Raw genomic sequence first — 14,964 nt, forward strand, 5'->3', positions numbered from 1 at the left:
AATGGATGTTTTATGGAATCTTGTATATTTTATGGGGCCATGGATATTTTACCGGCTGGCACCAGGAGAGTAGGACCTATTACAGCGGCGTCTGCTATAATCGGTTAGCACGTCTGTCATTCGAAGCAGAAGTAGGCCTACCAGCGACGTTGTGCACAGAAATAGCCGCGCCTTGGCGAACGTCAACAATTACTAGAACACGGAGCCGCATCCTCGAACGTATACTAACCTAAAATATCCAACAAGATAATTTCGGTCTGAAAACTTACACGATATTATAGAACAAAAATATTTATAGTCGAGGCGCTGACCGGTTAAAACAGCTGCACGCTAATACCTCGCGGTGAGACCACAAGCTAATAAGCACAATATAAAATGACAGTACAAAATGTTTTCTAGTGTTCTACACACTGTTTCGTGACAAAGATAGATGTCCTTACCTTGAAGAAAACCGGGACGCCGTCCGACTCCTTCTTGATGGACATGGTCACCTTGAAGTTGGTGTCGCAATCCATCCTGGACACTGAGAACCGAACTCTTTTCTTGCCGTCGCCGCAGCTCCTCCGCCTACGTTCACTGCCTGTGATGATGGACCCCCTCCTGGTCGCTACCACCCCCTCGCACACGTAGGGTGATAACACTTCCCGTTCTCTCTCAGTCACCCCCTCGCCCGTTTTCTGTGTTACCCCTTTTCTCGTTTTCTGTGATTCCCCGCCCCTGATTTGGTCAATACTACCATCCGACTTCTCTACGTCTCCTGCCTCTACCTGTTGACCTCTGAGCGAAAACACGTCTCTAATATTAGTTGCTCAAGTGTGCAGATGGTCTTTGCACACACGTACACCGGTCAGCAACAAATGGGCGAAGCAACACACACGTCAAATTAAATGTTCAATCCTGGAAACACCTGATAAGTAATGCACGGACAAACTAGCATTCAATCTTATCTTCATCGGTGAATTTCAACACAAAATATCCAGCATTGAAGTCCAGTTTCCTGCTTTAAAACTTTACTCAAAGGTTTACCCACAGGTGACACGGATGTAATTAAAGATCTCGTTGCGAACTTACTTGTCAAAGTACAATATTCTAGCTAATTCTAGTTCAATTTGAGGCCTCCGATGATAAGTCGATGCATAAAACGTCTAAGAACCTAATATCGATGCAATCCCTTTTTATTTCATTAAGCAAACAGCAGCATCTCCTACAGAGTCTAAAACATCTGCGGTGAAACGGATATAACAGAAACTGGGACTTGAGAAATGACAGGTATGGAGGTACCTGAAGTGGGTCTTCACACAGGCACCCAGCGACCCGGTCCTGGGCAGGTGAAGGCGCGGGAGAGGGCGTGGGAGGGGCGAGGTGTGGAGGGCGTGGGAGGCAGGTGGAGGTGGTGGGGGGCGCGTGGTGTGGCGTGCGAGGAAGGAGAGCGCCAGGGCCTGACTGGCTCTCAGCGGTGCCACACACTAACTCCGGAACACCGCTGGCGCACGTGGCCTCCCCCTCACGCACGCGCCACGCACCCGCTAAATACACGCAAGCACGAACGCCCGCAAGAGAAGAGCCGTCATTAACAATACAATCTCCTCAAGGAGTCCCACTGACTCCTGGAAAACAATTTTGAAGAAAAATATCTTTGCTGCTTTACCTATATGTTTGCAGCACTGCCAAGGCCACCCACCTCATGTCGATATGTTCCACACACAATATTGGTAAAGGAAATTCAAACTCGTGAAGTCCCCGATAGAATACTAGAATGGTTAGAAATTGTAGCTGGGGACACGATAAAGCGTTTTCTTGGGGATTGGAATATGGCTGTAAAAACATTATTTCAAATACAATATCGTAGATCAAAATTAAAACCTATTGGTGAATTTATCCTCTCCCCCCCCCCAACCCCCCTCACTTCCCTTAATGTTCCTTTAACTTTGTTTGATTTTATTATGCTTGTGGGATAAGGCACACTATTAGGCTGTTAGGTTAAATTGGGTTATTGTGGCAATTCTATTGCAATGGCATACAACTTGACAGTTTCATGAAACTTGGCAAAGTATCGTACGTATCAAAATATCATTTCATCAGGCATGTCTTTTCTTTTTTTCTTTTTTTAAATCGTGCTCTCTCAGTTACAAATTAAGTTAATGATCCTGTCCAAATGTTCCATTATTCTCTTCGTGATTATTTTCTCCAGGACAAATTAGTGACATGTAAACAACTCGTCGTCTCACATAATACACCGCATGTTTATATCAAAACCCAGAGTGGATAAATAAAGGGGTAATGTTAATCATAGCGGCTAGCGAACATTCACATTTTCTATTCTTGGACGATAGGTTAGGTTAGGCTAGGATAGGTTTGATTAGGGTAGGTTCGATAATATTAATACACCATTTTCTGTCCGTTTCAGGAAACTTAAGAGGACGGGCTGGATATGTAGATCAAGACATCTGTCTATTATGCTTATTTAGGGAATCACGATCGCAATTCCCGGAAGTCGGAACTCTTTATTTGCATTCTTCTCTTTATATATATCTATCCTTCTTTCAAATATTCGGAATTCATATTTTATTATATTGTTCCTAGACTGCCTAATTTTGTGATTTTCCATGCTGAAGCTAGTCATATTTCACTCGATCTGCCATCCAAAAATTATATTGCCTACAGCGACTGTAGGTAGATGGACTGTACAAAATATAGACTGCTGCACTCAACAAAAAATATTTTTAAAGCTTAACAAAATTTAACCAAAACAACAAAATTTAAATTGTCCTAGGCTCAGTAGCCTATTGTATGTATTACACCAAAGACTGTAAATGTTAGGCATAAGACAGGTTAGATTTATGGTAAGCTGGTTCTACTTTTTGTTATACCATTTAGACTTGCAATAATACAAAACGGGGACGTATTTGGGCGCAACATTTCATCCATAGTTGCTGTAGGTATAATAATATTTGGAGAGATGTATTGGTTTGCTTTCAGCTCATCCTGACAGTAGCCTAGTCCATATGAGCCGTTCTCCTCCGACACCTTTCCCAGTACTAACTAGTTTTGTATTGGCATATATTAATGGTCAGAGAACTCCTTATTGTGGAATGAACCAATGCACCGACTTCTACACCTCGCCAACGTTTCTTTATATAGGAGCAGCCGTTTCCTGATGACAAGCCACTCTGCTACCCAAGCCCATACCCGTAGCCTATGGCGTATGTTTGTGAGACTTGCTCCGAGTATTTTAAAACAAAAATTCTGAAATGCTGTGAGTGATTAGCGGCCGTATAAAACAAATTTAAAGCTGTAGCATGTACTTAATGTATGTAATGTAGAATTTTGTAGAAATTAACATAAATTCTGAAATGCTGTGAGTGATTAGCGGCCTTATAAAACAAATTTAAAGCTGTACCATGTACGTAATGTAATGTATAATTTTGTAGAAATTAACATAATAATAATAATAATTATTATTATTATTGATTATTAGGATATCTTGTGGAATTTACGCATCTTATTCGTCACAACATTGACCTTGGCAAATTATAGTGGAACATTGTCATGACAAAAAATATGGAATCTTTCACAATTTACGCGCTTCTTTACCAAACAAGGTAATTAGGAGAGAGAGAAATTACGAAAGGGAAAAAAAAGTGTGAAAATGAAAAGGAGTGAAAGAGAAAGTAAGTGTGTGTGAGAGAGCAAGTGAGACAAGACAGAAAAACTGTGGGAAAGTGAGAGAAAAAGGTTAAACTAAGATTACAAAAAAAATAGTGAAAAGAGAGAAGATGAGAGAGAGAGAGAGAGAGAGCATCAGGTAAAACGAAGGAACAATATTTGATATAACAGTGAAATCAATTGTTACAGAAAAGCACTGCTTCCTGCGAGCAACCTGTCCTCTCCTTGATCTGATCTATCCGGATATAACTATTAACATTATTTAAAGCTAAACAGTAAAATATAACAGCACTTGTGTTAACCTAACCCGTCTTTTTCCTCTCCGTCCACCATCATTTCCACAATAATTCATTTCCGGCCAACTACTTGGGCTGGACGGTAGAGCGACGGTCTCCCTTCATGCTGGTCGGCGTTCAATCCCCGACCGTGCAAGTGGTTGGGCACTATTCCTTCCCCCGTCCCATCCCAAATCTTCATCCTGACCCCTTCCAAGTGCTACATAGTCGTAATGGCTTGACCGTGCTAATTCCCTTCCCTTCCCCCAGATTCATTTCCACACTAAAACTAACATTTTAAATTCATATGTTTATCTACTTTGCGTTAGTTTGTGAGACTCAGAGCAAGTGTGCTTTAATTTGGTTAGGTTCGCATGAAGGCTTATTCAGTGACGTTTACTTTCAGTGATTGTTTCCAAATATATTTTTGATGACCAGAAGTGACTATATTTTCAAACATGAACGTAGAAGAAAGGTCTAATGGCGTAATTAGCGTAAGCGCTAGTTAACCCTTCCAGCATGCACAATCATATAGATGTGATATATTAGTTTCATACAGTAAGTAATCAACTACACATCTATTGTGCATTCATAATTGTATCCCATATTACATGAGATCACAAATCGAGGAAGGAGACGCATTATAATCCGGATACAACACATGAGTGGCCGTGTGTACCTAACCTTGGGACTAAACCCGGCCCTCAACCGGACTTCCTGTCAAATAATATAACAAATTATGCAGCTCTTAATTGGTCCTACCGACATTACTAATCCCTCCCTACAATATTCATCAATAAACAATGTAATAATCATCAATACTTATACCAGTATAGGAAACTTGCCTTGTTACCGCGAGACGCAATTCCAAATTCGTTTACATTAGTTAAGTTCGTTCACATCCGGATTAGGAATCCCGCGCCAAGGAGAAATGATCCATGTGGGAAGTATTAACAAACACGGAAATGCTGGTGAACTGATTACAAAACTGTATATATATAATGGTCCAAGAAACCACTATAGTTCTGTATTCCGCCGTGGACCCGTCAACACACATCGATCTCCACCGCGGGGAAGGTGAGACGAAATTAATTTATCAAGTGCAGCAGTTGGCGAGCTGTACTGCGCAGGCGCAACCAAAGTTCCCGCGAAATAATGATTTCATTTAGTAATATTGTAATTATATACACAGATGAAACTGAACATTCGATAAATTTAGTCTAATACGGCTGGATTATTTTTGTAGACGGTTCACACAACGTTCGTACCACAGCATTGCTCATAATCAATGTTATAGAGGAATTTACCAAGTTTCATCTTAATGACAATTATGTGTTTAAATGTAATGTACCATATATTTGTCGAGTTACACTGAAGAATCTGGGACTCTTCATGTTTAGATATACTAAATTATTACTGAATATTTTGCAATTAGGTTTTGTCTAGAAATGAATTATTTTAGTACGCAGATAAACGTGTTAGATTCGAAAGGTCCATGGGCGACATTATTAAGCTCCAGCCCATTCTCAGGCTATGCTCGTCAAAAGTGCAGCAGAGCCCATTCAAAAATTTAATCAACAAAGGCCAAAAGTTAATACATGTAACCACCGATTTCCCGGATTATGTTACTTATCCTCAGGCAAGGCTCGTTAAAGCGGCAGCCTTCCCTCAAGAGAGGTTCATCAGTTGGTGATTATTTATATTTTAGTTCGTGGGTGAAGCCTTAACAGCAACCCGTCCTCGGACCAAGTCCATTCCATCCAACGGTCGACCCCAAAGACGCATTCATCAATTTTAACATGCTGTTCATTCAAAACAGGAATTTTATCAAATATAAATTAATATTATTTTATATTAGCATATTGTACATATTTAGGCACTGGTTAAGTTAGGCTAGGTGTTTAGGTTCTGTTGGCGATTATTTGCACTTGTAGTACGTGGGTGGAGCATTTCAACCCGTCCTCTACTTAAGTCCATTACATCCAGCGTCATCAAATGTGAGTCGTGTGTAAAGTTTGTTTCATTCATAAACAGGGAGTGTGACGGTTGGATTAACGAGTATATGGCATTTGTTGATTCAGCCCGTCCTCATCAACATATTTCAAATGCTCGTTAATCTAGCCACTAAACCCTTTTTTATGAATGAAAAAGGGTTTACACACGACTCACAACTGATTTCGTTCGAACACTTCCGGAACAAGTGCTTCACTGACGAATTTTGTTCGAACCACAACGCTGTAAATGCTTCACCCACGTACTACAAATACAAATAATCGCCAACAGAACCTAAACACCTAACATAACCTAACCTATGCCTATTTATACACAATATCCTAATATATTATAATATTAATTTATACTTGAGAAAATTCCCGTTTTGAATGAACAGCATGTTAAAATTTATGAATGCGTCTGTGGGGTTGACCGCTGAATGTAATGGACTTGAGTCGAGGGCGGGTTGAATAATCACCAACAAAACCTAAACACCTAATCTAACCTAACTAATGCCTAAATATGCCCAATATGCTAATATATAATAATATTAATTTATATTTTTGAACATTCCCGTTTTGAATAAACAACACGTTAAAATTTATGAATGCGATTTTGGGATCGACCGCTGGATGGAATGGACTTGATCTGAGGACATTGCGGGCCACTTGTCGCCTGTCTCTTTCAACTCTTCCCTGATAGTGTTCTAATATTTTTCCTGTCTCTAATGTTTTTCACTGTTATGTTTACCCTTTTTGACACTATTTCAAGTGGCCGCGGCGGGGACAAGAATACTGTAACTCGTGAACTCTCTCTGTATTCTTCTGTATTCTTTCTGATAATATTTTCCAAATCTATTTTTAACTGTAGTGTTATCTGGGGCTTGGAGGGTAGGCTGCCGTATTGGTTTATTACTCTCTGGAAGAAGAATGTTTAACTGTTGTCTGTTCTTTATATAAGTGAGGTCTCTGCATAGATACAATAGATAAGGAATTGTTGGCTGATTATTCCAAGAGGCTTTGTTCACAACTGCTCCAACTTGTTGTGTTGCATGTTGGACAATCACGATAAGGTCCTTTTATTTTCTACCAATTGCAATTCAGCGCCGTCAATATGACCATTGTGATGCTCGGGGTTGAGTTCCACCTGCAGGGTCTGGCGTTGAGTAACTTTTACAAATATTTGTGCCACTGTTGAAATTCATTTTTGATCTTTTTGCACGAACGTAAAGGTTCTCTTCTCTTTTCACTTTACCATAAATCTTCGTGTCGTCTGCGAATTTTATGGTATGCTTAGAGATGTGGTCAACAATGTCACTGTAATAGATTATGAACAGGTAATTATAGATTATATAATTATATAGATTATATTACAGGTGTGAAATAGATTATGTTCTCAGAATTATTCCTTGACTCAAAAACATTATTTCAGTCGACTACTACTCCATTTAGGACGACTGTCTTCTGTGGTTCCATCGTCGCCTCATCCATTCTAGTATTTTGAAAAAATAATTCCATCAATCAAGAATTTGTTCATGTGGTACTTTACGGAATGCCTTCAGGAAGTTAATGCCTACTATGGCACCTAACATTTCTTCGTCTGCAGTTTCAAGACATGAGACTAAGTTTGTTAGTCAAGATTTGTTATCAACAAATCGATGTTAAGTTGATGGCTTCCTTCAAAATTATTTTGAACTTGTAAATATGAAAATATAGACGTTAGTGCCTTTACAATAATTCAAGTTCAAGTATGTTTATTGAGACAAGAAAGAAAATACATCTCAAATGGATAGAGTAGCTTAGGCTATTTCTAACCCCCTTCCCCCTTTACAATAATACAATTTGCGCACCAAAATTATTATAATATCCAGTGTACTTTTATGAAAGTAAGAAAATAAATATGTAAGTTCTGATGTTGTTGAAGACAGGGGCAACATTGAATTTGTCTTGAGGTCTAGGGATTTTGGACGGAATTCCGTCTACCGCCTGGGAATTGGGTGCTTGACAGCTGGGTGGACAGCGCTTCGGATTCGTAGTCCTGAGGTTCTGGGTTCGATCCCCGGTGGATGCGGAGACAAATGGGCAAAATGTTTCTTTCACCGTGATGCCCCTGTTACCTAGCAGTAAACAGGTACCTGGGAGTTAGACAGCTGTCACGGGCTGCTTCCTGAGTGTTGTGTAACAAAAAGGAGGCCTGGTCGAGGACCGGGCCGCGGGGACGCTAAGCCCCGAAATCATCTCAAGAAGATAACCTTCGAGGTTTTATAGTCTTTAAAAAGGGGAGACTTTTGCCAAGCCGCTGGATTCTTGTCCCCGTCGAGGCCACTGGAGATGGTGGCCCTCACTCTGAAACGATTCAGAGTTACAGCCCCGCTCCTGTGCCAGGTAAGTCCACTACGGGCTCACCATAGCCCGTGCTACTTGCAACGTTTTGTTCCGAGAAGCTGAATCTACAACAACGAAATGATTGTTATAATGTTTTTGATATTTCAGTACGTACTGAGGATGAGGACCTTCACACTGGTGGTGCTGGCGGTGGTGGCTCTGACTGCCGCATCGGCTGAGGAAGCAGGGAAGGAGAAGAAAGCGGCTTCAGAGAACGATGGGAAATCCATCACCAAAACTGCCGCCCGGAGGGAAGACCTCCAAACGACTTGGAAGAGCCCTCAGGTCTACAGTTACAGGTCACCCGCCCAGGGAGCAGGCAGCGGAAGCATCTATCCCTCCAGTTACTATCCCAGCAACGTCATCCCCTCCAGCTACTATCCCAGCAACGTCATCCCTTCCAGCTACTATCCCAGCAACGGCATCCCCTCTAAGAACCCGTCCATCGTGCCTACAGTGTATCCCTACACCCCACGGGTTGGGGACGGGTCACCAGAGGCCTTCACCGCCCGACGAGCCTCCTCCTACACCACTGCAGGGGGCAAGGTCTTCTTCGCTGAGGGAGTCACCCAGGTCTGTGTGCATTATTTTTCTTAGGTGTGCTTGCGTTGATTAGCCTCAAGCTCCTGAGCCCCACCTTCTAGCTACCAGGAGGTAGTTGCAATGACTTCCAAACCTCTTAGTCATTTCGTATTCATAACAACATTTAAGCTATGGATGGAGTTGGCCTCTGCATAAATACTTTCTCATTTTCCACTGCTTTGCGAGTGTGTGGGTGTTTACTTTCCTAACAGTTTTTTATATGACCGAGCTTAAGCTCATGGGGCCCCCGCCTTTCCAGTTGTTGGTCATCTAATACGACTCTCGTCCCTTTAGTTTTCTGTCATATCCACTCTTAAGACAAGAGATGGTGTAATCCTCTGCTAGATTCCCTTCTGACTGCTCTGATACATAAGAAGTGTTTCCTTGATTGATTGATAAAGATTAAGCCACCCAAGAGGTGGCATAGGCATGAATAGCCCGTAAGCGTTTCCTTGTATACCTGTGGCTGATCTGCTTGTCTAACGGCCTCTTTCTTATTCCCATGCTCCCTAGTGTTATCTGGGGAGATATCTCCCGTCACGCAGGGTGCAGTCGCATCTCCACAGATCTCCAGTATCATCTATTGATACTGGTAATGGCTCAAAAGGGCCACCACTTACCGGTTATTCATGCCCGTGTCACCTTTTGAGTGGCTTAATCTTTATCAATCATCAGTGTTATTTATCTAATATAGTTATGCTCCCTGTGCCCCGCCCTGACACGGCGTCGTGCAGCAGGTCGGGTCAGGATGGAACACCGCCACCAGTGAGTTCCTCGCCCCTTCTTCAGGAGTCTACTTCTTCACCTTTGCTGCCATGTCCGACCGCTACACAAACTTTAGGTGAGTTGCACGCTTATTTATTCACACTTCAGGTGAGTTACACTCTGGTCTACACACACTTCAGGTGAGTTACACTCTGGTCTACACACACTTCAGGTGAGTTACACTCTAGTTTACACACACTTCAGGTGAGTTACACTCTGGTCTACACACACTTCAGGTGAGTTACACTCTAGTCTACACACACTTCAGGTGAGTTACACTCTGGTCTACACACACTTCAGGTGAGTTACACTCTGGTCTACACACACTTCAGGTGAGTTACACTCTGGTCTACACACACTTCAGGTGAGTTACACTCTGGTCTACACACACTTCAGGTGAGTTACACTCTGGTCTACACACACTTCAGGTGAGTTACACTCTGGTCTACACACACTTCAGGTGAGTTACACTCTGGTTTACACACACTTCAGGTGAGTTACACTCTGGTTTACACACACTTCAGGTGAGTTACACTCGGGTCTACACACACTTCAGGTGAGCTGTTCTCTTTTATTACAAATTCACAAAGGTCTTCAAAGGATGAGCTTCATTTGTACGAGACCTGGAGAAGCTTTCCCCATAAAGGAACCTAGGACGGGGGGAATAAACATTACTCACAATTATTGTTTGTTTGTCATATTTTTTCCAAATATGCTGATTGTTTTCAGTTCACCTACCTGCAGATGCTACACATACACGGAATGAGAACTTTCTGACCTCTCTGTACCTCAGCTGATTTTCCAGTTCTCACCTCTGACCTCCCGTTCGGTATTTTCCCCCTTTACTTGGAATTATTTGTTATTGTCCACCTTATATATTTATTTTTGTATCTTGTACATCTGAATCATGTCCCCTCTGGCTCTTCTCTTCTCTTCTCCAGTGCTTAAAGCAGGTCTCTCCGTCTGTTTTCGTAGATCAGTCTTATAATTTCGATATCAGTCTTGTGCACTGATAACTTCTCAGTCTTATGTTGACCAATCCACATACTAGAAAATGAAGGGACGACAACGTTTCGGTCCGTTCTGGACTATTCTCAAGTCGACCTGAGAATGGTCCAGGACGGACCGAAACGTCGTCGTCCCTACATTTTCTAGTGTGTGGATTGGTCAACATACTTCAGCCACGTTATTGTGACTCGTCGCCTTCTCAATCTTATATTTGTGTTTTACAGGAACCCAAGCTGGGTTCCTGTTTGGCGCCGCATACCCGAGTACTGACCTGACATAGGCTGTGTATGCATATAGGAACACTTGCTGCTGCAGCGCCGATACAAATATCTTACCCCCGTGTTGCAGGGTGAGTCTGATCCACAACGGTGCGGAGGTGGTGAGCGCCTACGGCGACGCCGACGGGTACCAGATGGGCAGCCAGAGCGCCGTCATCCGCCTCAACGCTGGAGATCGAGTCTACCTCCAGCTCCAGGAAGGACGACTCTATGACGTGTCTTCTTCCAGGGCCTATAACTCTTTCTCCGGCTTCAAGGTCCTCTGAGGGAAGTTGCTCTATGACTTATGCACCTTCTCTTAGATGTATGTTTAACCACTCTATAAATCCATCAATATTTGTATCACACCTTGTATGTATGTACGTTACCTGAATAAATATTTTGTTTCACTTGTCCTCGTCATGTCTAGGACCTCCACTATTATATTCGTCTAGATTGATATTGAGGAGCTTTACCGGCATGGGGAGAGACAGTACCTGATGCTAGAATGACTGTGCAGCACATGGGAAGAATATTAGGACAGACTAAGATATGGGATTTGAAGACGGAGTGAAGGAACGATGCCCAACCACTCCGATATCGGGGATCGAAATCCGACCCTTCAAGAAGTGGGGCCGTCACTGTACCGATCTCTTTAAGTGGATTGACATTGAAGGTTGTGTGGAACACCACCTTATCTTCCAGATATCTGCCACCTTCAAGAAAATTACCGATAGAACAAGACATCACTTTTTCACTAGTGTTGCAAAATGTTGCCTCAAAAGTTCGTGTAGGGTATTAATGACCCAGTTTTGGGTGCTTTCCAAAGTAGTTTCACTTTATAAAATTATGACAGATTGGTTTGAAAAATACTGAACAATTTTTAGATACAAGTTGGTTAAATAATTTGCAACTCTTGTTTGCCTGTTTGCAAATTTCATTCGTATGGCGCATTTGAAGAGTTACAATAACGTGTTCTCGTACATATTCCGGAATATGTGTTCCATTTTCAATTTTATCAACAGTTTCGTTGCAAACGATTTACGTATTATTGCACAACGTGTCCCCTAGAATAATACATCGCATTTTTAAGTCAAAATCCTCAACGGACAAAATATGATGTACTATAAATCATAGCGGCTCACAAACATTCACGTTTTCTATGAGTGGATTGCTAGGTTAGATTCGGGTGTTTAAGTACACCATTTTCTGTCCGTTATGGCAACTCGAGAGGACGGGCTCTATTGTAACCCTGAATAAATGGCATATATGAACATTAGGTACAAGTTGTGTTTATCATTGACATACTTTACAAGTCTCTATGTCTCCCCGATTAGGATACCTTGATTTTGTCAGCCTTATTCCTGGTGTTTACCTATTCTTTTGAATGGTTTCCGTTAATTATATTAATATTTATAATATAATTTATATTGTCAGATATGCCTCACAGTATAGAACATATTTAGTTCACAATTAATGTTACTAAAGTATTTAATGTACATGAGAAATAGGTTATTTCTTCAATGTAGGTGCAAGTCTCTAGCCTAATAGAGTGCCGTTTAGTATTTTGGAGCTTGAAAATTATTCTGTGTGTGTATATTAATGCTCTTTGAATTTGAATATTATTGTAGAAGGCGCTAGTGAAGGAAAGGTGGTTCTGGGAGGAGCTTCACATATGATCAGACCGGAAGGTCTTTCCTGAGATAAAGGCTGGTGTTCCGGGTTGGTTCCTTTGTCTAGAGAAGTTCTTCCCTGAGCCTAACCTTGCCCCTGGCTTGTGAAGCTCTTCCCTGAATCAAACCTTGCCCCTGGCTTGTGAAGCTCTTCCCTGAATCAAACCTTGCCCCTGGCTTGTGAAGCTCTTCCCTGAATCAAACCTTGCCCCTGGCTTGTGAAGCTCTTCCCTGAATCAAACGTTGCCGCTGGCTTGTGAAGTTCTTCCCTGAATCAAACGTTGCCGCTGGCTTGTGAAGCTCTTCCCTGAATCAAACGTTGCCCCTGGCTTGTGAAGCTCTTCCCTGAATCAAACCTTGCCCCTGGCTTGTGAAGTTCTTCCCTGAATCAAACGTTGCCCCTGGCTTGTGAAGCTCTTCCCTGAATCAAACGTTGCCCCTGGCTTGTGAAGCTCTTCCCTGAATCAAACGTTGCTCCTGGCTTGTGAAGCTCTTCCCTGAATCAAACCTTGCCCCTGGCTTGTGAAGTTCTTCCCTGAATCAAACGTTGCCCCTGGCTTGTGAAGCTCTTCCCTGAATCAAACGTTGCCCCTGGCTTGTGAAGCTCTTCCCTGAATTAAACGTTGCCCCTGGTTTGTGAAGCTCTTCCCTGAATCAAACCTTGCCCCTGGCTTGTGAAGTTCTTCCCTGAATCAAACGTTGCCCCTGGCTTGTGAAGCTCTTCCCTGAATCAAACCTTGCCCCTGGCTTGTGAAGTTCTTCCCTGAATCAAACCTTGCCCCTGGCTTGTGAAGTTCTTCCCAGAGCCAGAAGACCCTACATAGCAGGTGTTCTCATTTCCCTATATTCATGCATCAAATCTTGGCATTGCTCCTGAAATTTGTCAAGTTCATAACTTGAACACTTCTTATCTGATTTGTCTGTTATGGAATTTATTTTGTACGTGATACCCAACTGTTTAGTACACAGAGTACCTTAAAGTTTCTTTTATTCTAGGATAAGATTTTGAGAAGTTAAGATTAAAAGAAAAAGATTGCCGACAATGGTACAGTAGTTATAGTGGTGATGTTTGTTCTTTTAAACATTCACTAAATCAATGTGTAGTGGCGTATGTAAAGCATGCAAATGTTGTAATGTATTCTGTACATTGATGCATATTAAGAGCTGTATTTCCTGAAATATGATAACATTAAAAATATGCAAACATTAACTTTTACAAAATAAAAATATCCTGAGACTATTTTTTTTAATCCTATTGAAAAGAAATCAAAGTGCAACGAAAAATTAAATATATTTAGGCTATCTTGTTTAATCCTGTTGAAATGAAATCAAGGTGCAAACTGTGAATGTATTGACTGAAGCACTTGTTCTCTGATGGGAATTGACATTAAGTACCACCGGTAAGTGGCCGTTACAAATAACGGACGATTACTGTATTGTCTCGACTGTGATGGGTTAACGAACGTTGAACAGCGCAGTCAATACAAATATTTTATATGCGGTGACCAGAGATATTATGCAGATGGCTGTGTTGTTAAGCAGAGATATTATGCTTAGCCTAATAGAGTGCCGTTTAGTAGACCGGTATTTAGACTAATAGTAATAGTTTAGTATTTAGACTAATAGTAGTGCCGTTTTTAGTAACCACTCAACCAACCATTTGTGGTTGGTTGAGTGGTTAGCCAGAGATATTATATGTTGTTAGTTGTAATGTTAACCACAGATACTATATGTTGTTGGCGGTGTTGTTAACCACTGAGACTACGTTGTTGACTGTGTTGTTAATCGCAGATGCTGTTGTTGGTTGTGTTAACCACTGATGCTATGTTGCTGGTTGTGTTGTTAACAACTGATACTACGTGGGGTGGCTGTGGTAGCTAGAGACACTATGTTGTTGGCTGTGTTGTTAACCACATTACTATGTTTCTGACTGTTTTTAGCCATAGATACTATATTGTAGCCTGTGTTGTTTGCTAGAGATACTATTTACCTGGGGGCCATCTTTTCTCTATATAGTGGCCTCGACGAGGACAGGAAGCTGGAGGCTTGATAAAAGTCCCCCTATTTTTCGTAATGCTTTTTTACAACTAGATTTGAAACTGAATTAATGCCTTGGCTTTTACAGCTTCGGCGGGTAGGCGGTTCCAAGATTTTGGAACCGTGATGAGTTAAAAAGCATCTCCTATTTTCTGTCCTACGTTGTTGCTTCTTGAGTTTGAAGCTGTTGCCCCTTGTATGTGTTATTTTTACCGTTTAAAAAAGTGATCAGGATTAAAATCCTTCAACTTGGTCAGTATTTTAAGTTACGATGAGCTCAACACTGTCATGTCTAGTTTCCACTGATGTTAGTCCTGCGGCTCTC

General features: G+C 41.7%; 2 protein-coding genes across 5 annotated transcripts in view; one reads left to right on the plus strand and one right to left on the minus strand.

The window, feature by feature from the left end:
- LOC138367887 (CB1 cannabinoid receptor-interacting protein 1-like) overlaps window positions 1-833 on the minus strand; it is a 92,072-nt gene extending 91,239 nt beyond the window's left edge. Inside the window, exon 1 of the mRNA XM_069329996.1 lies at window positions 441-833. Within this exon, the coding sequence (XP_069186097.1) occupies window positions 441-515 (75 nt within the window). The 5' untranslated portion in view covers window positions 516-833. The remainder of the gene's footprint in view (window positions 1-440) is intronic.
- Window positions 1-13,839, plus strand: part of LOC123763935 (cerebellin-1) — a 70,284-nt gene extending 56,445 nt beyond the window's left edge. For 2 of the 4 annotated variants that reach the window (XM_069329993.1, XM_069329992.1), the window contains 3 exons: window positions 8,426-8,890; window positions 9,634-9,740; window positions 11,021-13,839. In XM_069329993.1, coding sequence (XP_069186094.1) covers window positions 8,438-8,890; window positions 9,634-9,740; window positions 11,021-11,216 — 756 coding nt within the window. In that variant the 5' untranslated portion in view covers window positions 8,426-8,437 and the 3' untranslated portion in view covers window positions 11,217-13,839. Of the gene's footprint in view, window positions 1-4,824; window positions 5,019-8,425; window positions 8,891-9,633; window positions 9,741-11,020 lie in introns of those variants that run through there. The other 2 variants (XM_069329994.1, XM_069329995.1) reach the window with 2 other exon arrangements.
- Window positions 13,840-14,964: the final 1,125 nt, after the last annotated feature.

The sequence above is a fragment of the Procambarus clarkii genome, chromosome 23 (genome assembly GCF_040958095.1).
Source record: "Procambarus clarkii isolate CNS0578487 chromosome 23, FALCON_Pclarkii_2.0, whole genome shotgun sequence".
Taxonomy (NCBI): domain Eukaryota; kingdom Metazoa; phylum Arthropoda; class Malacostraca; order Decapoda; family Cambaridae; genus Procambarus; species Procambarus clarkii.